The 26,424-nt window shown below is 46.7% G+C and overlaps 2 protein-coding genes across 3 annotated transcripts in view; both read right to left on the reverse strand.

Moving 5' to 3' along the window:
* Window positions 1–5,615: 5,615 nt before the first annotated feature.
* On the reverse strand, window positions 5,616–14,585 carry AQP8 (aquaporin 8). The gene is made up of 6 exons (XM_067705109.1): window positions 14,400–14,585; window positions 14,007–14,260; window positions 11,184–11,310; window positions 8,924–9,138; window positions 7,340–7,474; window positions 5,616–6,102 (listed from the first exon to the last, which is right to left on the reverse strand). The coding sequence occupies exons 1-6, from the start codon at window positions 14,409–14,411 to the stop codon at window positions 6,054–6,056; spliced, it is 792 nt and encodes a 263-aa protein (XP_067561210.1). The 5' UTR covers window positions 14,412–14,585; the 3' UTR covers window positions 5,616–6,053.
* An 11,480-nt stretch (window positions 14,586–26,065) lies between these two features.
* LCMT1 (leucine carboxyl methyltransferase 1) overlaps window positions 26,066–26,424 on the reverse strand; it is a 53,446-nt gene continuing 53,087 nt past the window's right edge. For both annotated transcript variants that reach the window (XM_067706338.1, XM_067706339.1), the window contains one exon: window positions 26,066–26,283. In XM_067706338.1, the coding sequence (XP_067562439.1) occupies window positions 26,261–26,283 (23 nt within the window). In that variant the 3' untranslated portion in view covers window positions 26,066–26,260. The remainder of the gene's footprint in view (window positions 26,284–26,424) is intronic.

The raw sequence follows: 26,424 nt of genomic DNA on the forward strand, positions 1-26,424 counted from the left end.
ACTAAGACTGAATGCAGCCAAAAACTAAATAAATATTAAAAAGAAAAAAATGGCTCAATATTCATGTGCGTTGTTACATCATAATCGTTCCACAAGATTACCTGATCTTCCATTCCTTTATAGAGATTTAAGTCTGTGAACTGACCCACATGTGGGAGTTAGATGAGAGACTTTAAATCTGTAAGGGGAAAAAAATCTCTAAGGCTACAAATTTTCAATTCCTATAAACCAGTTAAGGCAATTAGATTTTAAGGGAGGAGAATGAATGCTTTGTGTTTCAAACACCAAAAGGAACAAAGCTAGTCACAACCTCCAAACACCATGGTGGGTCCAGGGACTCAGACGGGAAGCAATGGTTTTGGGTCCCAAGAGAGGCGAATGCCTGAACCCACTTTGAGGTGGTAGGACTCTGGAGGAAAGTGGCAGTGTGGGGATAGAGGGGATGGGGGCAAGACCCGAAAGGCCCGGCCTTAAGAGTTGCTTGGATAGATGAGCATGGAGCCCGTGGAGCACACAGGTGTGCTTGGTGTGGAAGTTGTGGAATTGTCAGTAAACAACCCCTCTTTCTAGAAACCACCCTGGCCGAGACAAGTGTGACTGACTAAGCTATAAAATGGCAGCTGCAGCGGGCATGAAGTAAAAAGTTAGAGCAGGAAGACCATGGGCAGATGAATGGATAAGGGAGATGTGGTATATTACACAATGGAGTATTACTCAGCCATAAAAATGAATAAAATAATGCCGTTTGCAGCACATGGATGGACCTAGAGATTATCATACTGAGTGAAGTAAGTTAGACAAAGAAAAATATATCACTTATATGTGGAATCTTAAAAAATGATACGAATGAACTTATTTACAAAACAAGAAATAGACTCACAGACACAGAAAACAAATTTATGGTTACCAAAGTGGAAAGGGTGTGGGGAGGGATAAATTAGGAGGTTGGGATTAACAGACGTACACTATTATAGATAAAATAGATAAACAACAAGGACCTACTGTATAGCTCAGAGAACTGTATTCAATCTTTTAATAACCTAAAATGGGGCTTCCCTGGTGGCACAGTGGTTGAGAATCTGCCTGCTAATGCAGGGGACACGGGTTCAAGCCCTGGTCTGGGAGGATCCCACGTGCCACGGAGCAACTAGGCCCGTGAGCCACAACTACTGAGCCTGCGCGTCTGGAGCCTGTGCTCCATAACGAGAGAGGCTGCGATAGTGAGAGGCCCGCGCACCGCGATGAAGAGTGGCCCCCGCTTGCCACAACTAGAGAAAGCCCTCGCACAGAAACAAAGACCCAACACAGCAAAAATAAATAATAACCTAAAATGGAAAAGAATCTGAAAAAGTATATATATATAAAACTGAATCACTTTGCTGTACACCTGAAACTAACACAGCATTGTAAATCAACTATACCTCAATAAAAAAAATTTTAATATTAAAAGTAAAATAAAGCGATTTCCCTGGTGGTCCAGTGGTTAAGATTCCATGCTCCCAGTGCAGGGGGCCTGGGTTCGAGCCCTGGTCAGGGAACTAGATCTCCATGCTGCAAGACCTGGCACAGCCAAATAAATATTTAAAAAATAAAATTAAAAGTTAGGACATGAAGGTAGAAGATTGGCATACTTCCCCTTTGGATTGCTTAAACTCTCAGAGTTCTTGGACAGTCTGGTGAGGGAAGATGCGAGAACATAATACTAGGCTTCTCAACAACACAGAATATGAGGACTCAAGCCGATTCTCACAAAAGGAAATGAATCAGTACTTGTGCTCCAAGGGTATAAAGCAGCACATGCCTGCTGCAGTAGAAAAAAACACTAGAGAGTGTGTCCAAAATCCTGGATTCTAACTGAGCTCTGCCATTAGATCACTGTGTGATTATAGTCAAATTATTTAGCTCGCCTCTCTGGGTTTTGGGATTGGACAGCATGAGTGCTTCCCAACATTTTCCCCTCAAGAGGCCCAAAGATCCTTATGTGAAGATAGTTGATTGAGAAAATACATGCGTGCAAAGTCCGTTTAGAATCTTCTTGCCAGAGCTCCGCTCCCTTGCCATGATTCTGATACTTGCACATTTCAAAACCTTTGATTAGAGGGACTTCCCTGGCAGTCCAGTGGTTAACACTCCACTGCAGGGGGCACGGGTTTGAACCAAGATCTTGTGTGCCACACAGTGTGGGGAAAAAAAATTTTTTTGATTAGACAATAATAAATATAAGAGCTATCACAGTGTCCACTCACTAGGTATGAGGCACTGTGCTAATGCTTTACAAACACTTATCCTCACAAACACTCTGAGGCAGGTTTCCCATTTTAAGGAAACTGAGGCTGAGAGAAGTTAAATAACTTCTTCAAACTTATACAGCAAAAAAGCCAATGTTCTGAGATTTAAACTTGGATCTTTCTCAGAATCCAAACTCGTAGCAACTGCTTTTTACTACTGCCATAGAGTTTCCAGCTCTAACATCCTAAAATTCTGTGACCTCGTTGTTCCTGAGAAGACAGGAGGTGGGGTGGAGGTAAACTTAGGTGATCTGGGTCGATTTTGGATTCTACTCTGTAGGGTCAGAATGAATCTGAGAGTCATCAGGATCCGCCTATGCCATTCTTTCAGTCAACAAGTACTCAGTCCCTTCTGTACAGCAGTGAGCCCAATAATGTGGAATCACAAAGAGGAATTAACACTGATCTTCCTTGAGAGCTTGTGGTCTAGAAATGGATATGAAGAGCGGGACTTGAAATCCAATTGCAAGTTAGGAGTGAGAAGAGTTATCATACACGTGCTTCTGTCCCCCTCTTCATGGGGGACTAAGGGGCAAGTAGTCAGGCGACATACTGTCCCTTATTCAGCAATAGTAACCTGTGATGACAAAGATCATGAACCCTGCAGTCAAACGTACCTTATATTTTGGCTCCACCAATGTACTAACTATGTGATTCTGGGTAATGTCATCTCTTGGGATCTCCATTTGCTCCTCTGGAAAATAGGAAGAGTAAGAGTGGCTACCTGTATTCATTTCCTGAGGCTGTCCCTAGAAATGACCACAACCTCGGTGACTTAAAAAAAACAGGTATTTATTCTCTCACCATTCTGGGTGCCAAAAGTCTGAAATCAGGGCGTCAGCAGTCCACACTCCCTCCAAAGGCTGCGGGAGAACCCCTGCTTGCTTCTTCTAGCTCTTGGTGACTCCTGGTGCTATCATGTGATACCATAACTCTGCCTTGGTCCTTCCATATGGCCACTTTCTCTGTGTCCTTTTCTGTCTCTCATAAGGACACTTTCATTGGATTTAGGGCCCACTCTAATCCAGTATGGTTCATCTTGACCCTTACCTTACTTGGGTCTGCAAAGCCCTTGTTTCCAAACAAGGTCACATTCTGAGGTTCCAAGTGGACATGAATTTAAGTGGGGACACTATTCAACCCACTACACTACCTCATGGGATTGTTGTGTGAGGACTAAATGAAATATGCATGGAAAGCATTCTGCACAGTGCCGAGCACATAATAAACAATAAATGTTAGCTGTACACGTGTATGCATGGGTGTGTATGGGTGTGTGTGTATATATATATATCTATATATATATATATAACTATTTTGTTATTTACTAGATTTACCAAAGGTTGATTTCATTATTTATTTCACCAAAGGATGTAGTAACTTTTAATGTTTTTCACTCTTTGTGAGTTTTCTAATGTGTTGTTTCTGATTTCAAACTTTTACTGAACATTTACTGTATGCTAGGTGCCGTGTTAAGTCCTTCCCATTGCATTAACTCATTGGACCCACACAATATGCCTGTTGCTGAGGAAACTGAAGCTCAGAGAGCTTAAATAAATTGCCCAGGCAGGGTCACACAGCTAGTAAGTGTGGTGAAGCTGGGATCTGAACCCAGGTTCAGCTGACTCCAGAGTCCTACTTCTTAGCTGAAGTAGGTCCATCAGCGCGTACGCTGGGTCTTGAATTTGCCTTCATTGAGTTCTTTGCTTTCCCTCTCTTCACTTGGGTTCTTTGAGCACATCATTTACCATCCTTTCCTATCAGCCTATTCATTTGATCTACTGGATAAATTACAAGTTCTTACTAGATGTTCTTCCAGCAAAGACTCATCCTTTCCTGACTAACCCTAACGGCTCTTCCTATTATTGCACAGTTCCCCTGTTAACAATTCTGTTTGTTCTTAACCCCATGAGTTAATGTTCGCTATTTGTTTTTTTTTTTTTTTTTTTTTTTTTTGCATTACGCGGGCCTCTCACTGTTGTGGCCTCTCCCGTTGCAGAGCACAGGCTCCGGACGCGCAGGCTCAGCGGCCATGGCTCACGGGCCCAGCCACGGATCTTCCCGGACCGGGGCACGAACCTTTGTCCCCTGCATCGACAGGCGGACTCTCAACCACTGCACCACCAGGGAAGCCCCCGCTATTTGTCTTTAAGTGCAGCTATATGTCTTAAGATTACATGAACATTATAAGAGCCCAGACTCTGGAGCCAGACCACTGGGATTTGAATCTCAGCTCTGCCACTTCCTGAGTGACCTTGAGTAAGTAATTTGACTTCTCTGTGCCTCACTTTCCTCATATTTAACATGAAAAAAAAATAATAACAATAATACATACCTGTACAGTTGTGAAAATGAAATAAATTACCACGTTTCGAACACAAAGCAGATCCTGGCATGTAGAAAGTGCTCAATTAGTGTCAGTAGCTATTTTTACAATTACCTTCACATCATTGAACACAGGTTGTCTGAGTAGCTCTTCTCTTTACGTTTGTTGTTATTGAAATTTATTATTCTCTTTTTCTCCAAAATGTCTTGGATATTTGGGTAGTGTCCATTTTCTCAACAGGCAATCTCTCATTGTATTGGTAATATTCTCCAGTGAGCATCTTCTTCCTTTTTACTCAGGTGAGTATTCTGCTTGTCTGGTAGAAGTGGGTGATGTTTTTGTTCGTTGTTGAGAATTATTTTTCCCTAGCACCCCTTTGCGGTGTTAGAATGATCACCTTCCATAAATTACCCATAGATTCTTGTAGAGAAGATACACACTCTACTTTTAAGGTGTGAACTTCAGAACGTGTCTTTTTATTCTTTTTTTATCCTTAGTTATTCACTATACTCGTATCTTCCATCTAAATGCCTCTGTCTCTCCAGACCTGTATTATGCCACATTATATATTTCCTTGGGAAATCCTTGCAGCTCTGGTCCACCCCCATACCCACGCACAACCCCAGCTGGAGTGCCATGAGTGGGTCAGTCCATGTCCTGGATAGCTTTGGGCACTAAACCATGCCCTGGAGTCTGCATTGGGCTCTTCAGCAGGGTCTTGAGGTCTGTGATCTGGAACTGATTCTGACCAGAGTCCAAACTGGACTCCAGAACGGACTCTGAGCTCCGGACAGAGCTCCCTTGGCCCTGGCTGAGAGGCAGATGGGCTTTGGGTTGGTCTGCACTCTGAGTACCTGCCTTGGCCCTGGACTCTAAGCCGGGCTCGAGCTAATTAGACTCTGGACAGCTAAAGCTCAACCCAGACTTTTGCTTCCCCTCCAGTGGTGTCCATTTCTGAAAGGAAAGGCCAGCCAGTGGGCACACGGAAGGAAACATTGGACTATTTATTGCAAAGCTAGCTTGACAGCACAGGCCGCAAGGGAACAGACCAAAGAAGGCCCTTCTATAACAGAGGAATCGGGGAATAAGAGAAGGAGAAAGGGGATGAGGGAAGTGAACGGAGACACATAAACGGCCACCTCTTCCACCCATTCTTCTGCTCCTGGGACCTTCCCTGTCAAGAAAAGCTCTTCTGTTGTGCTTGTTTCTATCTGTCTCTGGGCATTGCTGGCAACACATTCCCCAGGCTGAGGTCTCTGATGAGCACAAAGGAATTCGAAAGAACCAGCACATCTGAAAAGCCAGACCCAAGTCAGGGGAAGCGTATCAGTCACTTCTCAGAGCTCTGCCCCGGCAGGAAATGCAGACCTGTGTGGTCTGCAGTCCAGGACAGGTCCACTGAGGGCCCCTAGGGCGGCAGGAATTCCACCATCTCAGCTTCACCGCCCCTTAAGTATTAGGCGGGTTTTCCCATCTCCAATGAAGAACCTACAAAAAAGGTGGCCCAGTGAGGTCTCTGCATCTCCGGGAGAGACCCAACCCTCCATCGAATGCCTCCAGGCCCAGAATTCTCCAGAGAGATGCCTTCCTGAGCCTCTCCAGCCTCAAGAGCCAGATCTCCCTGGGGAGAGGGAGAAACTCTCTCCTGTTGGGTCTCTAACCCTTTTCCTGAAGATCCCCATCTCTACCATTCTGAAAGCATCAGAGAATTACTTGTGATGCTTTTCACTAACCCATAGGCTAAGCCAGGGCTGCAGACAGGCAGCGATGCAAGCAGTCTAGATCAGCTCAGCCCAGTGCCTGTCCTCGTCCAGACAGCGGGCACTGTACCTACTTGTATCCCTGCACAACCTGGAGTAGAAAGGAAGGACACTCTGGATTCTTGAGGTTCACAAGAAGAGAGCTGGAGGAGAAGCAGTCAAGCGGATATTATCCTTCTGATAACACTATCAACCTTCTTACCCATTGCCCAGCTCCAGGGAGCACTGCTCACATTGTGTCTTATGTGATTGGCATCTCATGACATGCATGCTCTTGGGGACACCACTAACATGGTGTTCTGTGTGGACAGCGTCCCTTGAGTTGTACAACATCCCCGTGGGGAGCTATTTCTCCCCTACTTTCAGTCCATACAGTTGTTCAGATGAGGCTGACCTCACCCCAACTCCAGGATAAGATTCATGCTCCACACATAGCCAATAAGAGTGCCTGGCCCCATGGCTACAGAGATCGATTCAGAGGTAGACATGGCCCAAGCTGGACCAGTCCAACTCAGAGAACAGCAGAGCCAGGACCTTTGTAAGAGCTGTTGTTCTGTTTCCTCTGTTTCCAGCTATTAACCTGCTAGGATGTAAGTCTGGAGTGCCTGGTGGGCATCTTTGCCTCTACTGGAGAGCCTATCCAAGCATGAAATCTACCCAGAGGACAGTAGAGCCTAAAAAGACCAAGGCCTGAAGACACTGTCTGAGCTCCCACCAAAGCCAGGGCCACTTGTGAACTTCTCAATTATGTGAGCCAATGAGTTCCCCTTTATGATGAAAGCTTTGTTCAGATGGATTTCTGTCACTTGCCACCAAAGGTCCCAGAGCCATAATCTTTGCCTCTGAAGAAGGCTTCCTCTTCTCTTCTCCAAACCCAAGCGAGACCCTAGCCCTCTAGACCTGGATGTTCTAGGAACTGTCACCATGCCCACCACATGGGCCATGACCCTGTGTCACATTCCTACCTGATGAGCACTCCTACAAGCAGGCTGGCCAGGAGCGGGCCCAGCCAGTAGATCCAGTGGAAGTCCCAATGGTTGGCCACCACAGCCGGTCCAAAGGCACGGGCAGGATTCATGCAGGCTCCAGACACAGCTCCCCTACAAACACCCAGCCACAATGGTCGGCAGAATCTCAGCCAAGGAGCCCCGACTCACCCAAGTTCATTTCCCCAAGTAGGCCTAAGTCACATGCTACCCAGAAACCCCCTCTAAGCTACCATATCATGGCGATCTGGGAGGTTCCAAAGTGAAAGGCTTGACCCCCTCCCCAGAGTCCTCCCTACAGTCTGCCACTCCCCACACACCCTTCTAGAAGCATGGGCAGCAAGTAGTGCCTGTTCAGTGACGGCAGGAAGGAAGATGGATCCTCCTCCAGAGGTGGTAAGGCAAAGGAAGCAGTTTTCAGCTACATGAACTTTGGGGTCAAGCAGACCTGGATTCAAAACCCAGCCCAGCTATTTCTAGCTATGACCTTTGTTTAACCTCTCTGTGTTTCAGCTGAGATGAAAGTACATATCTCATAGAGCCCATGTTTCTCCTATAATTCATGTGCAAGTGCTAACTCTGATCTAGCTGACCTGGTTGAGGCCTTTGTTGCACCACAAGCTAGGGACCCAGCATCTCCCAAAGAGGGACTGTTCCCCAAGAGCACCTCTCTAGTCCCAGTGTCTGTACCCTTGCCCCATTCGCTCAAGCTGGGGTCCTCACTCAGGCCTCACCCCTCACAGACCCCACTCTGTGGCCAGCAGCCAAAGCCAACTGGATGAGTCAGTAGGCTTATAAGTGAACCAAAAGCCACTAGAAGGCATCAAAGCACTGCCACAGCTCTGCACATGCATTTCCCCAGACTCCACCTCCCAAAGGATGACTTAGGGCTGGAGGCAGAGCAGAGAAAGGCTACACTTGGTCCTGTGTCCAAGAAGAAAGGAAGGAGTTGGCCTGTAGGAAGGAGCTCCCTCATCCCCTATATTTAGCAGGGGCCCTTGTCCCAGATCTCTCATTTAATTTGCCACTTCCCAATGACCTTAAATAAGTCACTTGTGTCCTCTCTGAGCCCCAGTTTCCTCATATATAAAAGGGAAGAAATAATCCTTTGTCTCCTTAATCCCTTCCCAAGTCTACTGAGAGGCTCTAGATAAATGAGACAACGGGTGTGGAAGCTCTTTGTAAGTCTGAGGCTAAAACCTGGCTGCCTGCTGGCAGGATAAACACAGTCCACAGACATGGTTTATTGATACTACAAAAAGCAGAAAATTCACATAAAAATCCAGTCTTCTGACTTCCCTAGAATGAAATTAGAAGGGTCACCCCAAGCCCATATTCCCACACAGCGATAACTTATCAGAGGTGTGTGGTGGTGGCCTCCTTAGATGCCACAGTCCCACCATTCCCTGTTGTCTGCCTCCTGCCAGCCCACTTCCCCCGTGTACATTACCTGTGTGGCTTCTATTGGAAACCCTCAGGTAAGCTCAGCAGACCTGCCCTCCTCCAGGGGTGAGCCTCGGCCCAGGGCTGAGCACTGTGGTCCCACAGCCAAGGGGCACTCACCCTGCTAGGATGTCCACGGTGACAGAGAAGCCGATGGAGAATGGGGCCAGAGGACCCTGCGTCTTCTCGTTTATGGTGCCCATGCATACAGCCAGTGCCAGCAGTGTCGTCAGGATGATCTCTGCCACCACTGCCCCCGTCACCTGCCTGGGCTCCTGGACCGTCACGAAGGCTGCCCCAGACGCGTTCCAGAACCTCTCCTCAGAACTCACCGCCTGCAGAGAGCAGTGCTCAGCCTCATGTTGCGGGTGGAGAGACAGCTGGGAGCTGACGGGAGGGGCCCCATCCTTTTGAGCCAGGGAAGGGTCCTGTCCAATGTGCAGTCAGACATATCTGGACCCACATCCCAGCTCCACCAGTTCCTACTGTGCGGCTTTGCCTGAGCTATTGGACTTCCCTAAGCCTCATTTTGCTCTTCTGTAAATGGGGATAACCCAGCGGTGGCTCCAGGTATTGTAGGCCTGAAGGGTATGTAACTTATATGACCCTCTTTGAGAAAGAATACTAAAATACCTTATTTTTACAAACTTTGCAAACACATATACCCAGGTAAACACATTACCAGCCCCCTAAAAGGCCCCTTAAAAGGGGTGAGAAGAGCCCTGAAGCTTAAGCACCATTGGCTTCCCAGGAAATCGGCCTTGGGGTCATCACGACACCTGGGAAGGGAAGACTGCAGCGCAGACAAGCTTCTGGACCCGGGACTCAAATCCAGGCTCAGCTGCTCCCCAGTTCATTTGAACTTGGGCAAATTATTGCCTTCTCTGTGCCTCTGCTTCCGCCTCTGTAAAGTAGGCGTGGTCATGGTAATAGCCCTGGGCCCAGGTGGGGAGTGATCTTTAAGGACTGATGCAGGCTTCCAGTCAAGTTGGAGATTAAATGAGAGGAGTCTACCAAGTGCTCGCGGAGGCGGGACGGCACCCAGTGAATGACCACTTCTGCCCCACACTGGTCTCCATCATGTTGGACAAGTTTACAAGTGACCAGGCCTGAGGGAGAGTCCCAGCACTGCTTTCCATTGGGAATCAGAGCAGCAAGGTCCCCATTCTAAACAGACAGGGGAGCAGGGTCTCAAATGGGGGCACAGGGAGACCAGGGCAGGGACGACAGCAAGATGGAATTCGAGACCAAAGTCTGCAATGGGCAGCGCTTAGAGACACAGACCAAACCCCAGGCAAGCTAACAGGGTGCCCCCTTCACCCCTTCCCACCTCTCCACTCCCTCCAATCCCACCCCCAACACAAGCCAAGCAAGGCTTCCAAGTTGAAGGGTCCCTGGTTGAGACTTCAGAACAGCAGAAAGGAAAGAAGGAAACAAGGAAGTCAGGCAGGCAAAGAGGGAGGAGGGAAGTCCTTCCATGGAGTTACGTGTAGAGCTATAGAAATTCTGTGGCTTGAGAGGAAGAGCTAGCCTTCCTACCGGAATGGGAGGATTCCAGTAATTTGAGCATTAACTCCCATTTAAGGTAGAGTAACTCAGTTTACAGGCAGGCAAACTGGAGAACACACAGAGAAGTTAGTTCAGGAGTTTCTCAAGGAGAATAACCCTGTATATCCTGTACCCTCAGACAGTGCTTAGTGAGATGTTTGTAGCATGAATGAAGTGAATGAATGAATGAATGAAAAAAAATAGAATTGTCTAAATCCAGAAATGGACTCAGGAGCAGAAACCTTGAGTCCTGAATTCTGCTTCCTGGTCTGTCTAGGGAGGGCTGTGTCCAGACACAGACAGAACAGGGTGGGTTTGGAGGAAACCAAAGGCCCTTTGAGTGTCCCCTCCAAGGTAGAAAGGTCCACCCAATCCCATGGGAGGCAACAGGAAAAGAATTGGACAGGACTTCCCTGGTGGGGCAGTGGTTAAGAATCCGCCTGCCAATGCAGGGGACACGGGTTCGAGCCCTGCTCCGGGAAGATCCCACATGCCGCGGAGCAACTAAGCCCATGCGCCACAACTACTGAGCCTGAGCTCTAGAGCCCACGTGCCACAACTACTGAGCCCACGCGCCTAGAGCCCGTGCTCCACAACAAGAGAAGCCACTGCAATGAGAAGCCCGCGCACCACAAGGAAGAGTAGCCCCTGCTCACCCCGCAACTAGAGAAAGCCCATGCGCAACAATGAAGACCCAACGCAGCCAATCAATCAATCAATCAATCAATTTTTTTAAAAAGAATTGGACAGTCCCCATTCCCTGCCCCTCACCCACCCCAGCAGCCCCATCAGAGCAAAAGCCCCCAGCGCAGCCCCGTGGGGGATCACCCACCTTGGCCAAGGCAGCCCCAATCAGCCCCCCACACAGCTGGGAGATCCAGTAGGGAAGCAGCATCATCAGGTGGAGGCCTCCGACCAGCATGGCTGCCAGGGACACCGCAGGGTTGAAGTGTCCACCACTGTCACCCACAAAAGCAGAAGGAGTCGTGAGGCCAAGGCCCAGGCACTTGGCCCCAGCAGCCCCACCACCTCCCCAGATGGCCTTGCGGGGCTGGAGTCCGTCAAGGGCAGCCCAGGTAGAAAACAGGCACCAAATTACGCCCACTTTCCCCGAGGTGCCAAGTGGTGGGGGAGAGCCTGGGAGGGGAGGGCAGCACCATTCCTGTCCTACACCCAGACCCCATGGTGGCCCAGACAAGAATACGGTGGGAAACTGTCCCTCAGCTCTTTCCAGACCCCTAAGAGCTGCATCCAGCCCTTCAGACCCGTGGCCACAGGTCAGAATGAGACCCCAGGCTTCAAACTCACAGCCCAAGACAGGTATCCGAGCCTCCCCTTAGAAGAAACCAGGCCCTGAACAGCAGCTCCTGACTGGTTGAACTCAACCAATAAAATTTTTTATTGGTGGAACTCAACCAGTAAAATTTCTATTTTTGGTCTGAAAGTGTGACTAGTGTTGCCTGTAAAATTGAGATTAGAGGTTCCTGGAAATGGCACTGGGAATCAGGATCGAGGCTAGAGGTTCATGATTAAGTTGGGATTGGGATCTGGAGTTTGGGATGTGAAGGGGATTAGACCAAGTCGAACCTAGGTCAAAGGGCTGGTTCAAGTTGGCTGGTCCTTCCAGAAGGTATGGGCCAAGAGCCTTCCTTTTCACCAAGATGCTCAACCAGTCCAAGCCCCAGAGCCTACAGGCGCCCCCAGTGCCTGCTACCCCCATTGGCATCCTATCCAGTCCCACTCAGATGAAGGAACTATCCTGAGAGGTTGGCTCACCAATCCCCCTGGTGCCTGGGATGGACACACCCAATAAGAGGGACAGTGACCCCAAGGCCCCCCCATGTCAACCCAGATGTTTAGAGCCCACCAATGGGCCTGCCCACCCAATGGGCACAGGGCATTGAGCTGAGACTGGACAGAGGACCCTGGCTCTGGACACAGGGACTTTGTCCAACATGCTGACATTTCAGGACCAGCTGCCCCAACTTGTCAGGTGCAGCTCTGTGCACAGGCCCTTGGGTGAGCTTCCTGCAGGATCAGGAAGCACCAGCTGATCTCAGACTTGACCGGCAGGAAGAGGGGCAGCCAGGCTTACTTGGCCTCAATTCAGGTCCATGACCAAACTTAGCCTGGGCTCTGCCAAAGCAGAGAGGTGAAGGTGGAGGTGGGGCGGCCTCCTGCAGGAGGGAGACTTAGAACCCTCTCGGCCATCAGCCTCACCACCAGGTCCCGCAGCCCAAACGGGGAGAGACACTGTCACTCAGAGTGTGGTTCTACCAGGAGAAGGCTGGGACACTTCACACTCATTAACAGTAAAACAATCAAGACACCTTCTTAGTTTACTCATCCATGGTTTGCTCAACAAATACTTATTGAACACCTACTCTGGTGCTAGGTGCTGTGTCGGGCGCTCCAATAACCTCAGAGTCAGTGCCGGGCACACGGTAGGTACCGAATAGATATTTGTTGACAAAAAACAGATGGCTGAATAAAAGGCTGGCATTTCAGGTAGGCAGTCTCCTGCAGCACAAAGCGATGTTCTCTCCTGCCAGCTGGCCTGGGTTCAAACCCTAGCTCTGCCACCGAAGAGCTGTATGACCGTGGGCAACTTATATAACCTCTCTGTGCCTCAGTGATCCCTACTTCATAAAGGCTGTTGCAAAGATAATTAATACATGTTCATATAGAGTACTAGCATATAGTTAGTACTCAATAAATATCATTTATTATTACCATCCCCTTTTATTCCACTGAACATAGAGAGGTTCAGCTAATTGCCCTGGTCACCCAGCTAAGCAGTGACAAGGGTTGCCTTCAATCCCAGACCCGTCGTCGAACAGAAGACTCTGTGTTTTTCATCCCACCTGCAGCTTCCCTTAGATATTTAGAGAGAAATATTAAAGTTCTCTTTCCATTCTGCTTTTCTAGGAAACAGTATTTCAATTTCCTTACTCAGATCAGTTTTCTGTGTGAGATTAAATACAGACCAACCAGGTTCTAGAGGCCCCTGACAGACACTCCATCCAAGACATTTGTCATTGTGGTTGGTTCTCCTGGGAGCCCACGACCTCCCGGTGGAGCTCCTGTCCAGGGGAGGGCTATGCAAGGGGAACTCTTCAGGCCTCCCTGCCCCACCCCCCCGGCAGGTTCTTCTGCATAACTCTGCCTTACCCTAGGCTGGAGCAAAACGCCCCGTCCTAAAGGTAACAATAACACAGCAACCAACAGCGACTGAGCGCTTACTATAGACTAAGCTCTTCATATCGTTTCGTTCTCGTGCCTCCCCTAGGAGATGCTGGGTTTAGGACAGACAGCTTGGGTTTGCCTCCTGGCTCTACCACGGGACTCTGGACGAGTTACCTGGCCTTTCTCCTTCATGTGTTGGCTTGAGAAATAAGATTTAGAAAATACTCCCACTGTTCGCATTTCATAGGTGGGAAGTTTGGGTTTGGGGAGTGACTTAGTCAAAGCCACAGAGCTCACAGGCTGAAGAGCCAGGATTCAAACCCAAGCAGCCTGACCCCTCACCCAACCCACATTTTACCCATACTGCTTTTGGGATCCTGGGCATGTGTCCAGGGGTCCTGCCCACAGCTCTGCTCCCTGCCTGGCTCCCCAGGTTGGCACCAGGCAGAGTGCTCAGAGCTGTTCCCACCTGATACTCCCCAGCGTGGCGATGACCAAGCCCAGGGCCAGCCCATGGGCCAGTGCCGGCTGCAGCAGCCCAGTGTCGGTCCCGTTCTCAATGACCGACAGGCAGCCGATGAAGATGAACAGGGCAGAGCCCAGCAGTTCAACCAGGCAGGGCTGCACAAACCGCTCGTACCAGCACCCACGCCACCTGCCCCCCTCGCTGGGCTCCTTCACCTTGACGCCACCGAACTCCAGGTCACACATGGATGCAGCTGCCTGAAGGGGGGGAAACGGAGGGGGACACGGATGGGAGGAGAGCCCAGAAAGAAGCCCCCCAGTGCCCCCATCTTGAATTAATTCTCAGCACCCGCTTGGATGGCCAGGCTGCAGAGGAAGAGGCCAGCAGTGTACTCACCTCTGCAGACATCAGGGCGGAGGTGACTCAGGACGGGACTCTGGCCTGCGCTGGCTGGAAAACCCGCACCTGCTCTCCAGGACAGGACACTCTTATCTCCAGGACCGGGGCTGCCAGCCCACTACAGGCTCTGCCCCTTTTAAAGGGCTACAGAGGCTCCCGAGGGTGTCAAGAAAGCAATAAAGCCCAGCAGGAGGCGGCCCTGAGGCCCAGGAGAGGAAACACTGCTTTTAACCTTAACCAGGCAGGGCAGGGGGTGACCAAGGATTGCTGAGCTCTCTGCCAGCAAAGGCAAAAGGCGTCAGCTTTGCTGCGTCACCTGGGGAGGGCTCCAGGTCTGCCCCAGCAGGAGATGGAGGGCCCTGATCCCCAGCCCCCTTGGTCACCACCGGGGCCCAGAGGAGACCCACGTGTGTGAGTGAACACGAGGAGGGCCCCGCCAGATCAGGACCACACATGGGAAGTAACGGTAAACTCATCTTCAGTGATTTTTCCATGGACTTCTAAGGACAACTCCTTGTGTCTGAGGCCCCGGCACCTCCACAGACTCACGCTGATAGGCTGATCCAGGACTGAGGGTGTAGACGGATGACCATCTCTGCAGATTGCAGAGGCAATGGTAAAGCCTGTGGACTTTGGAAACAGGCTGCCTGGATTTCAATCCCAGCTCCTCCGTGAACCAGCTGAGTAACCTTGAGCAGTTGCTTACCCTCTCTACACCTTATTTCTTCTCCCGTGCAGCATGGATGATAGTGGTGGTACCAATGACATCGGGTTGTGTGGCTTAAATAAGTTAAGATCATAAAGTGTTTATGACAGAGTCAGACACATGATAAGCACAATACCAGTGCCTGCTGATTTAGAATATGTATTTATGTGAACTAATACTTACTGAGCACTTTCTAAGTGCTGGTCTAAGTACCTTATATGTATTATCTCATTTAAACTTCACAACAACCCCATGAGGTAGGTACTATTATTACAGCCACTTTACAGATGAGGAAGTGGAAATTCGGGAAGGTTAAGTTTCCCAGGATCACACAGCTTTTGTGATTGTGGGCTAAGTCACAAAAGGACAAATACTGTGTGATTCCACTTATGTGAGGTACCTAGAGTAGTCACATGCATAGAGACAGAAAGTAGCATGGTGGCTGCCTTGATCTGGGAGGGGGGGAGAATGAGGAGTTATTGTGTGATGGGTACCCAGTTTCAGTCGGGGAAGACGAAAAAGTTCTGGAGGTGTTGCACAACAACATGAATGTACTTAATATCACTGAACTATACACTTAAATGGTTAAAATGGTAAATTTTGTGTTACACATATTTTGAATTGAAAGAAAAAAAAAACCTGTGGGTAAAGCCACTACACTCACAACTGAAAGAAAAAAACTTGTGGGTTAAGCCTTTCTAAGATGATGGATGGATGGATGGATGGATGGATGGATGGATGGATGGATGGATGGATGATGGAAGAAGAGATGGATGGAAGGATCGGCAGATGGGTGGATGGATGGAAAGAAAGAAGGAAAGAAGGGAGGAAGGGAAGGAAAGAGAGATGGGTTTCCTTACTCATACATTCAAAGATGCTCATACATTCAACAAATATTTACACACCTACTGTGAACCAGCCACTGTCCTAAGAGCTGGCAGGAAATGTAGCAGTGATCAAGACAGACAAAGATGCTGTTTCGATGTTCATATAACTATTATCTGAGCATTGCATGTAGAGATAGAGAAGTAATGTCAGGGATAAGAGAATTTTAATGAAAATTTCCACCATTTATTGATAACTCATTACCCATCTAACGCTGTGCTAAGCGCTCTGCACATGTTCACAACAGCCCTATAAGTCCTATGACTTCTTACCCCCATCTTCAGATGATAAAAATGAGGCACAAAGAAGTTGAAGAACCTGCTCAAGATCGTGTAGATGAAAAGCATCTGCTTCGGGACAGAAGTAGACGCCTCTGGACAAGGGTTTGACAGTTTGCTGAGAGCTCTTTGCAGCTCGAGGCCCTGGAACGCAGCGTCTCTATTGAACATTTGCATATCTCAGAAGGTGTTGGGGCTGCTCTCTTGCTGGTTATCTTGAGACCTGTTCTCTCCCTCCTCTGCACCCACAGCACATTGTACAAGATGTTTCTTATTCCCTTCCTCCCTGCAACATAAGATGGTTGTCCAACCCTCAACTCCCCCATCTCCCTCATTCTTTGACCAAGTCCTGCCAAGTGCTGCTCCTGGAATATTTCTCTCCTGTTTTCACCCAAGCCTTCATCGGTTCTTACTTAGGCTCTTGAAAAAAAATTAAATATTCATTATACACCTGCCAACTGCAGACCCTACACTGGACACCACACATGCATTCCTTCAATAATTAATATTCACAATAATCTATTATTTTCCCACTTCACAGGTAGGAACTCCCAGCTGGTATTACTACAACAACTCCTCATCTGGTCTTCTTGCTTCAACCAATTTCTTTTTTTTTTCTTTAATTGAAGTATATTTGATTTACAATGTTGTGTTAATTTCTGCTGTAAAGCAAAGTGATTCAGTTATACATATATATATATATATACATTCTTTTTCATATTCTTTTCCATTATGGTTTATCACAGGATATTGAATATAGTTCCCTGTGCTAAACAGTAGGACCTAGTTGTTTATCCATTCTATATAAAATATTTTGCATCCATTAACCCAAATTCCCAGTCCATCCCTTTCCCACCCACCCCCTTGGCAACCACAAGTCTGTTCTCTATGTCTGATGCCTCACCCAATTTCAATCCATTCCTTTAAAACTGGCAACCAGCAGGGCACAGTTTGGCACTTGGGTCCAGGTTTGGGGATCAAGCTTCTCCACCTGTGCCCCCTAGCTTCTCTCTCAGCCTCAGTTTCCTTGTATGTAAAAGTGGGCTAATGATGGTACCCATCCCCATAGAACTGGTGTATAGATTAAGTGAGACAATGCCCTTAGTACAGTGCCCAATTCAGAGCAGGTGCCCAACAACTAGTAGCTCTTATTATGGTTCTCATTAGTCAGAGTAGGTGCGTAACAAATAACCCCAACATTTCAATGGCTTAACATAGTAAAAATTGATTCCTTGTTCACAGAATAGTCCAGAGCAGGCCCTTCATCACATGGTGACTCAGGGAGCCAGGCTACTTCCACCTTGGAGATCCACCATCTAGGTCCTCAGATCATCTGCACCAGCCAGCCAATGGGGGAGGAGAATGTGGAGGACTGTGCAGGGGGTGGTTTGTGGGGTAGGCCTAGAAATGGCAAATACCACTTCCTTCCATATTTGACTGATTAGAACTCAATCACATGGCTTCACCTGGCCACAGAAGAGTCTGGGAAACACAGTCTAGCGGTGTGACCAGAAGGAAAAAGAAAGGCATTTTGTGAACGCCCAGAAAATTTCTACCACACCACATGGTGGTTGCTGTTGTTCCCCAGCCTGTCAATCTAATCCCATCCTTCCCTGACTTCAAACTTTCTAGCACCTTCTGTGGCAGTCAATGCCAAACTCAACTCCCATAGCAGCCACACAGGTCTACCCTGGACTCAACTCCTGCCACATGAACCACCATAAAGGATTTGACAGGTAAGCCCTGCACCCTCACCCCGTCCCTGCCCATGCCATCCCCTCTGCTTGAAGTTCTCCTTTGCCCTCTTGGCCAACTTCTACTGCTCACTCAAGTCTCAGATCCAGATATTTGTCCTCCCTGACTCCTGGGCCAACTAGCTGTCAGTCCTTGCTGCATGCCCCTCCCCCACGAGAGCCAGGATTGGACTCAGTAGCTCCAAAACCAGTGGTCCTCCTGAGAAAATCTGAATGTCATTCAAGCAAAACAATGTATTTCCACAACGTGAGATTTTTGTGTGGCCTGATGTCTCCACATGCAATGCACTGATCTCCCAAACCACCAGGATAACCAGTACACTAGGGAAATGATGTCTTCCTAAGAAATTGTTTGACTGGAAAACTTTTCAGCCTTCCAATCCCAGGTCTGGTTGACATGACCAAAGCCTCTAACTTTTATCTTTGTTTGCACAGAAACATTTTAAGACATCTCTGCATCTGTCGGCACCTGTCTGCCATCCACCACCAGGTCCAAATGGAGTATAAAAGCAGGTTGCATCTTATCCTGGCAAACCACTCTATCCTCCTTTCTCATATTGATGGCTGCACACATGTGCAGGACATGTCCACTTATGTCATGGTCCTGGCACTCATTGCCATCACTGTCATGGGCCTTGTTAAATTGTGCCAGGGACATTCTGAGCACTTGCAGAGTACTCTGCCCTTTCTCGTACTCAAGTTGGGACACCCTTAATTTTGTAAGAGAAGAAATCAAAAACCCAGAAAGAAATTTGCCCCTGGCCATTGGGATTTCTATGCCAATTATGACACTCATCTACATCCTGACCAATGAGGCCTATTACACAGTTCTGAGCATTTCAGACGTCCTTGGCAGTAATGCCATGGCTGTGACATTTGCTGACTAGACATTTGTCATGTTTAGCTGGACCATTCCCATTGCTGTTGCCCTGTCCTACTTTGGGGACTCAACACGTCTATCTTTGCTTCATCAAGGTTGTTCTTTGATGCACTGTTGTGGGAAAAATGTGATGTTGGTGCCATGGCAGCCACCTTGAGATCATGAGGTGCAACTTGCCAGAAGTGTGGATCCTTGATGACACCAAGGCCCCAGACAACCCCAAGACCAGCTACTCCAGACTTCTTGTTAAATAAACATGCACTTCCCAGAGAGCACCCCAGAGAGAGTGAATTCATAAAGTGGCTGTGGGATATTTTAAATTTTCAAGGGAAATAAATTGATGCTCAATATCTGTCAGACAGGGTGTGATTTACTAGCTCAAGGTAGTTCACAGTTTTCTATTAGATGGCCCTACAGTCCTTTCAATTACATCATATCTTTGCAAACCTGGTTTTATGGGTGTTGCCATATTAATAATAATAATTAAGAAAAACATGTGCTGCATGAAAATCAGTGTGGAAAAGGAAGTGAGAGTGGCAGTGTCCAATCTGACTCCAAGGCCTGAGAACATGTGCAGTGCCCCAAAGGCATACATATCCCATGGTAAGCAACTGTAGTTTTTAAAAATGAAAGTTATTAAGAATGCAATTAAATTGAGTTACTTAATTATAGTTATTTAAGAATGAAATAAAACAGAAATAAGATATTTTTCCTTTCAATGTACGCGATTTTCTTAAATGGCCACTAAGTAGTTAGGCCATAAATACTAAGTGTTTTTTTGGACCTAACTAATAAATACAACTATTAGGTATTCCTTTTGTCCAAGGAACACCATGAACCAAGAAAGTCTGGGAGCCTCTGAAACAAATAATACATGTCCTTCTCTTTCAGGCACTGGGGGTTGAATTTTCTATCCTTTGCAGCAGAGAACATTTACGGCTGATAAGCTCCCTCCCAATATACCAAAGACACTGGGCTTTCGGTCTACTAATTTCTTCTTAAAACAAGTCACTATTTGTAGTAATGCAGATGCTTGATAATTCAGGCTGATGCTGAGATTTGTGTGCTGTGGACAGTCACAGAAATGTAAAGCAGAACTGTTACTGACCTGGGTTCTTGGACTCTTTAATCAATAGACATTGATAAGAGGCCAGACAAGGAATTCAGGCAAGGCTTTACTGGGACTCCTGCTGCAGCAGGAGGGAGTGAAAACAAGTAACAGGTTCCCTTGCTTGCTCCCTGAGGCGGGAGGGGGGAGGGCGGTGCGGGAGGTGGTTCCATAAATAGGGTGAATGTGAGGGCGCACTGGTGGGTCGGGCCAGAGGGGTAGCTTAGGTGGTCTGCCCGCCCCCTTGGTGGTGCTGTGTGCAGTAGCACGCTCAGGACCCTGCTTTTGCCCCCAGCACCTCAGAAGTGGCAGTTGGATTTTGGTCTTTTTGTATCTTGCTGTTCATAATTTGCCCCAACTGCACATACTCACAGTTATTTTTAGTCCCGTATAGTTTCTTTGTATTTTGTTGCTCCAGGAGACATTTGTCCAGGTTCAAGCACTGCAGCAAAGGATCCCAGGTCCCAGCCTGTCTCAAACCCCTCACTGTCTTCTGAAACTGTGGCTTTATTTCTATCTAAATAGCTCTGCCATTGTTTTCAACGTATGATCACTCACTTGGAGCTCCGGGCAAGTTTGTTGTTGGAAATGAGTCTAGTTTTCACCTTTCTCACTGCTCAGATCGCAGGTTTAGTTTGAACCTGAGCACCTTCCTTCCTTCCTTGTAGAAGCCACCAGCACCCTATTTTCTGCCCTGCAGTGTCCAGTTCAAATGCTGATGTCTTTGGAGTCACTGTAACCAGACATCAGACATGCTGGCTACGTCAGAACTTATTACAGCCAAAAAGTCATTGGACTGAAGGAGCAGTCCACTAAGTCTCATCAGTAAGGGTTCATTTGCTCGTCATCTGCATGTTTGGAACAACAGTTAAAATGGTAGTATTAATGTCCACTATTTACTGAAGAGCTTGTCACTATGAGCATGTTTCATATGATAATCAGAATGTTCTCATGTTGTTGACTTTTTTTTTCTGGTTCTACCATTTTCTCTACTATTTGGATAGTAATACTTATTACAATTAAATTGCTCTACAGAAGAGGAAATCCAAAAGGTCAGCAAACGTGAAAAGATAATAGCCAGAAAAAATTCAAAGGAAAGCAACAGAACAGAAAATTTTAAAACGTGATTAACATCCAGTACCGACAAAGAGGGAGAAAATAGGCAAACCCATGCATTTTTGGGGGGAGTGTGCATTACTACAATATTTTGCAACACAATCTTGCAATATTTATTAAATATGTAAATTCACCTACTCCTAGACCCAGCGAGCCTTATGTTTCAAAAATCGATCCTATAGAAATAAAAACTCCAATTGGTAAGAGTATATGTACAGGAACATTGATTTCATTATCGTTTATTGGTAGAAAAAGCTGAGAATTATCTGAATGGTCATAATTATGAAAACATCTACCCCAGAATGAATGTCTATTTTCAGTATCCTGAACATCCCATTGTTCTACTCAGCATCAAGCCTTTGGACAGTCTGTTTCTTTTACCCAAACTGCTCCCTAATTCTGACAAAAACTTTCTCATCCTTCAAGTCTCAACAAAGATATGATAATGTTTTTAAAGGGTGTAAGAGAGAAAGTATCATGAAAATGTAAATCACGTGCACTGGCTAGCAACTGGATGAATCTCACAAACAAAGTGAAAGAAGCCAGACGCAAAGGAGCGCATACAGTGGAACAGAAAGTTCGAGGATAAGCAAAGCCGACTGTGCTTTGGGAGGTCGTGACTCGGACAGGGCACATGGAGGCTTCGGGAATCTATCACTTTCTATTTCTTGATCTGGATGCTGGCCACAGGGTGAGTTCACTGTGTGAAAATTCACCAAGCCGATAACGATGTGTGTACTTTTCTGTGTGTACACTGTACTTCAATAAAAAGTTAAAAATAAACCCAACCTATTTTAGGAAGTTACCTTCTGGATATAACCAAGAGGAAATCTGTAGGTGAACCAATGGTACCTAAGAAGAGAACACTGAATTCAATCTCTATGTTGTCGCCTGTAACATTCTATCCCCATAAAATATAAAAATGTGCTAATTTATAAATTGCCTTTTAAAAATCAGAAAGCTTTCACTCTGCTGTTTTTCACTCCAATAGTTGAATTGTCGTCAACAACAATACAAGTTAACAGTCAGCAAGCCCTATCCCAGGGCTTGTACTGAGCATTTAACAAACATCACCCTGCTGGCTCCTCATGACAGTCCTGTGAGGTGGGTGTTGTTCCCATTTCTCAGATGAGGAAACTGAAGTTCAAAGATCTAGTGACTCACTAAAGGTCAGAGGTAATTAGGGTCAGAACTGGTTTGCTAACTCCAGATCTCATGCTTTTACAGAAAAAATATCTCTATAAGAGGTAGAGTAGCTAAAAAAAGAAAACAGAAATATCTTTTGAGAGACTCATTTGGGTTTTTTTAAATTATTTCTGAAACAGCTCTATTGAGGTACAACTTATAGACAATAAATTACCGGTCAAGTATACCATTGATGCTTTGATATGCGTATATGCCCATGAAACCAGCTCCATAATCAAGACACTGACCATGTGCATCATCCCCCAATTTTCCTCATGACCCTATTCCTGTTCTCAGGCAATCACTAATCTGTTTTCTGCCACTATAAATTAGTTGGAATTTTCTAGAAATAGAATCAAATATAGAGAGAACAAACTAGTGGTTACCAGTGGGGAGGGGGGAGAGGAGCAATACAGAGTTGGGGAATGGGAGGTACAAACTATCAGATGTGAGATAGGCTACAAGGATGTATAGTACAACACGGGGAATATAGGAAATATTTTGCAATAACTGTAAATGGAGTGTGACCTTTAAAAATTGTGCAAAAAATTAAAAATTTAAAAAATAGAAATAGAATTAAACAGCATGTGTTCTTTTTTATCTGGCTTCTTTCACTCAGTGTACTTATTTTTGATTCATCTATCTTGTTGTATGTCCAAACTTAATTTCTTCTGGTTGCTGTGTAGTATTCCATTTTTCTATACTACAAAGCTACAGTAATCAAGACAGTATGGTACTGGCACAAAAACAGAAATATAGATCAATGAAACAGGATAGAAAGCCCAGAGAGAAACCCACGCACATATGGTCACCTTATCTTTGATAAAGGAGGCAAAAATATATAGTGGAGAAAAGACAGTGTCTTCAATAAGTGGTGCTGGGAAAACTGGACAGGTACATGTAAAAGTATGAGATTAGGACACTCCCTAACACCATACACAGAAATAAACTCAAAATGGATTAAAGACCTAAATGTAAGGCCAGACACTATAAAACTCTTAGAGGAAAACATAGTTGTTGTTTTTTTTAACAATGCCATTTCCTCTACTAAATATTCAAAAGCCTCACTAAGATTTTTGGAGAAAAGGATCACTTTTCATCAATGGCACCTGGGACAGTCCCCAAATAAGAAATAAGCCAATGTAATAAATTGTGAAAATTTATCAGAAATAATGAAATGAGACATCAGGGCAACCACACCCTCAAGGAATGGTGATGGTGGGGAATTTTTATATGCTGTCTGGGGCAAGGGGAGAAGGGATATATATAATGTAGTAGTCAAAAGCACAAGTCCTAGAGCCAACCTGCCTGGTTTCAAATCCAGTTCCATCATTTACTGGCAGTGAGACGTTCCAAGGAGAGAGATGGTTGCCCATGTCACATGCTACTGAGAAGTTGAGACAGCCAAGGACAGAGGAAGGGTCACTGGGTGTGATGGTTTCAACGTCACTGATGTCCTTCCCAAGGGCAGGTTCAGTTCAGCAGTGTGTGTAGAAAGGATTACCAGAGGTTTTAGATGAGTGTGTGGGAGAACAGGAGAGGCAGCGAGAGGCAGTCACTCCAGGGGGAAATGAGTTCCAAGTCCCAATTCGAAAAGCCAAAACCACACTTTGGAATGCATGTCTCAGTCGTGGGAGGTACGGGAGAGGGAGGGCATGAAAGCTAACCCTTGGTGAGATCCTCTGCCCCTGATACCCCCTACACTCCCGTGAGAAACTGTAAGGTTTCTATAATGTTATAAGATAACCATTCCGTCATGTGGTGCTTCTCAACTTCAGTATTTCCAAATACATCACCTCCCTGACTTCTGCATGTCCGTACAGTAGCTCTACCATTATTTTGTTAGTAACGGTCTTGAAATGGGCTCGCTTTTAAAATGAAATTGACAGGTACTTTAAGGGATATTTTATAACACAACCGTCAATAGTAATGGCGTATCACTAGCCTTGAACAGAAGGTACTCCATAAAACTAAATGCAAGGAAAAACAGAAATATAATTGAAGCCAAGCAAAGTTTTAAAAATTCTAGCCAAATGCTGTTGCTCCCTCAGTTGGAGAAATGCTGTAACACTCTGACCTCCACCTGTGATCAAAACCAAAACCAATGCTAAGGGGGAAGGGGGGTTGGGGGAGGGAAGTATTGGGATGTAGGGATTGGCAGATGCAAACTATTATATACAGAATGCACAAACAAGAAGACCCTACTGGATAGCACAGGAAACTACATTCAGTATCCTGTAACAAACCATACTGGAAAAGAATATAAAAACGAATGTATACATATGTATAACTGAATCACTTTGCTGTACAGCAGAAATTAACACACTGTAAATCAACTACACTTCAATTAAAAAACAAAACCCCAAACAAAACATTAGAAACAGTGCTAACATGGTAGTGTATACACACATAAAAATGAAACAAGTTACAAAAAAAGTACTCACCCTTACTACGGACGATGTGCTATGACATTCTCCATTCTAGTCCGTATCTTTTTAAAATAAGGGACTTGATTCCCTACATGGAGTCACCATCCATTAATGGCCTAGTACACAGTTTCAAAAACAATGGATTAGTAAATATGGCATTAGTGTTAAAGACACACCAGCACCAGCCTGAGATCTTCAACTTGGACTTCTTAAGATCTGAAAGGTCCTTAAGACCTTACTGAAAAGGCAGTAACTTTCTCACCAGGTAAATCAATGTCATTTCACGCTGTGTCACCACCCGGACCCCTGTCAACAGGCGTGCTGCTGTGTAACGGGGGACAGGTCACACTGTAGGGAAAGCTGATCTAGAGACTCTGCAAGTCTCTAGTAAGGGGCCGTGATCTCTCGGACAGGAGAGGGCCGGCGGGCTGCCTCACTGCCGCTCTGCACACACAGGCTCAGGTTCACAGCCCCAGTCACATAACCAAAAATTTCATTAGGTGTGGACAGGCCTTATGTCTTTGAATTGGAGGCCAGGTCTCCAGGGCCCCTTTTAATCTGCATCATAACTGTATTAGTTTCCTACTGCTGCTGTAACAAGTGACCACAAACTTAGCGGCTTACAACAACACAAATTTATTCTCTTACTGTTCTGGAGGTCTGAAATCTGAAACCAGCTTCACTGGGCTAAAGTCGAAGTGCCAGCAAGGCTGGCTCCGTTTGGATGCTCTGAGATGTTCTCTTTCCCTTTTCAGCATCTGGTGGCCGCCTGTATTCCTCCACTTCCACCCCTTCCCCCACATTCAAAGCGCATCACTCCAGTCTCTGCTTCTGGCATCACATGCCTCCTTCTCCTCCGACTCTGACACCCCTGCCTTCCCTTATAAGGAAGGACTCTTGTGAGGACATCTGGCCCACTTGGAGGCTCTTGGGTAATCTCCCATCTCAAGATCCTTAATCACATCTTCAAAGCCCCTTTTGCCACATAAGGTAACATGTTCACAGCTGGAGGGATCAGGGGCTCATCATTCATCCTGCCACAATGACCAAGGTGAAGGCGGATTTAAGCAGGAAAGGGCAGAAACGGGAGCAGAGACGAGCTCCAACATCTGGTCAAGGTGCCAAGTGCAATGTCGGGTGCTGCAAACGGGAGCACACAGGAGTAAATCCCACAACGGATGCAACAGACGAGCTAAGTCTGACTCACAGGGAGCGAGCCAAGGTCAAGGTCGGGTTAGGACCTCTGGTTCCAGCTGACACAGAGGTGAACCGCAGCCCACCCAGGGGAGCAAAGGATAAACAGCAGAGGACCAACACACCGGCAATGGCAACTGAGATTTATTTAAACGGTAAAAGCCGACAGGAACAGGAACTGGTACAAGCACCTCGGTCAGTGAGGTCTCTCGGCGAGCGGGGAGACTGGTAGCCGAGGCCTAACCACCACTCAGGAAACTCGGAGACTCAACTCCGGAAAGGTCAGTGGCTTCAGCTCCGGCTCAGCACGAGTCTTGAACAGATCAGTAAGTTATTTCCTTCAAGCCTGGGAGGAAACACACAGAAGCTGTGAAGAGGCTCTCACGGATTGGGGCAAACAGCCAGTGGTGGGAGAATGTGACCCCCAGATCCCAGGCCCACAATGACTGGCTCTGGGGCACCAGTCACACATGTGATCACCGCAGCC

Source organism: Pseudorca crassidens, chromosome 15, assembly GCF_039906515.1.
Source record: "Pseudorca crassidens isolate mPseCra1 chromosome 15, mPseCra1.hap1, whole genome shotgun sequence".
In the NCBI taxonomy this organism is placed as follows: domain Eukaryota; kingdom Metazoa; phylum Chordata; class Mammalia; order Artiodactyla; family Delphinidae; genus Pseudorca; species Pseudorca crassidens.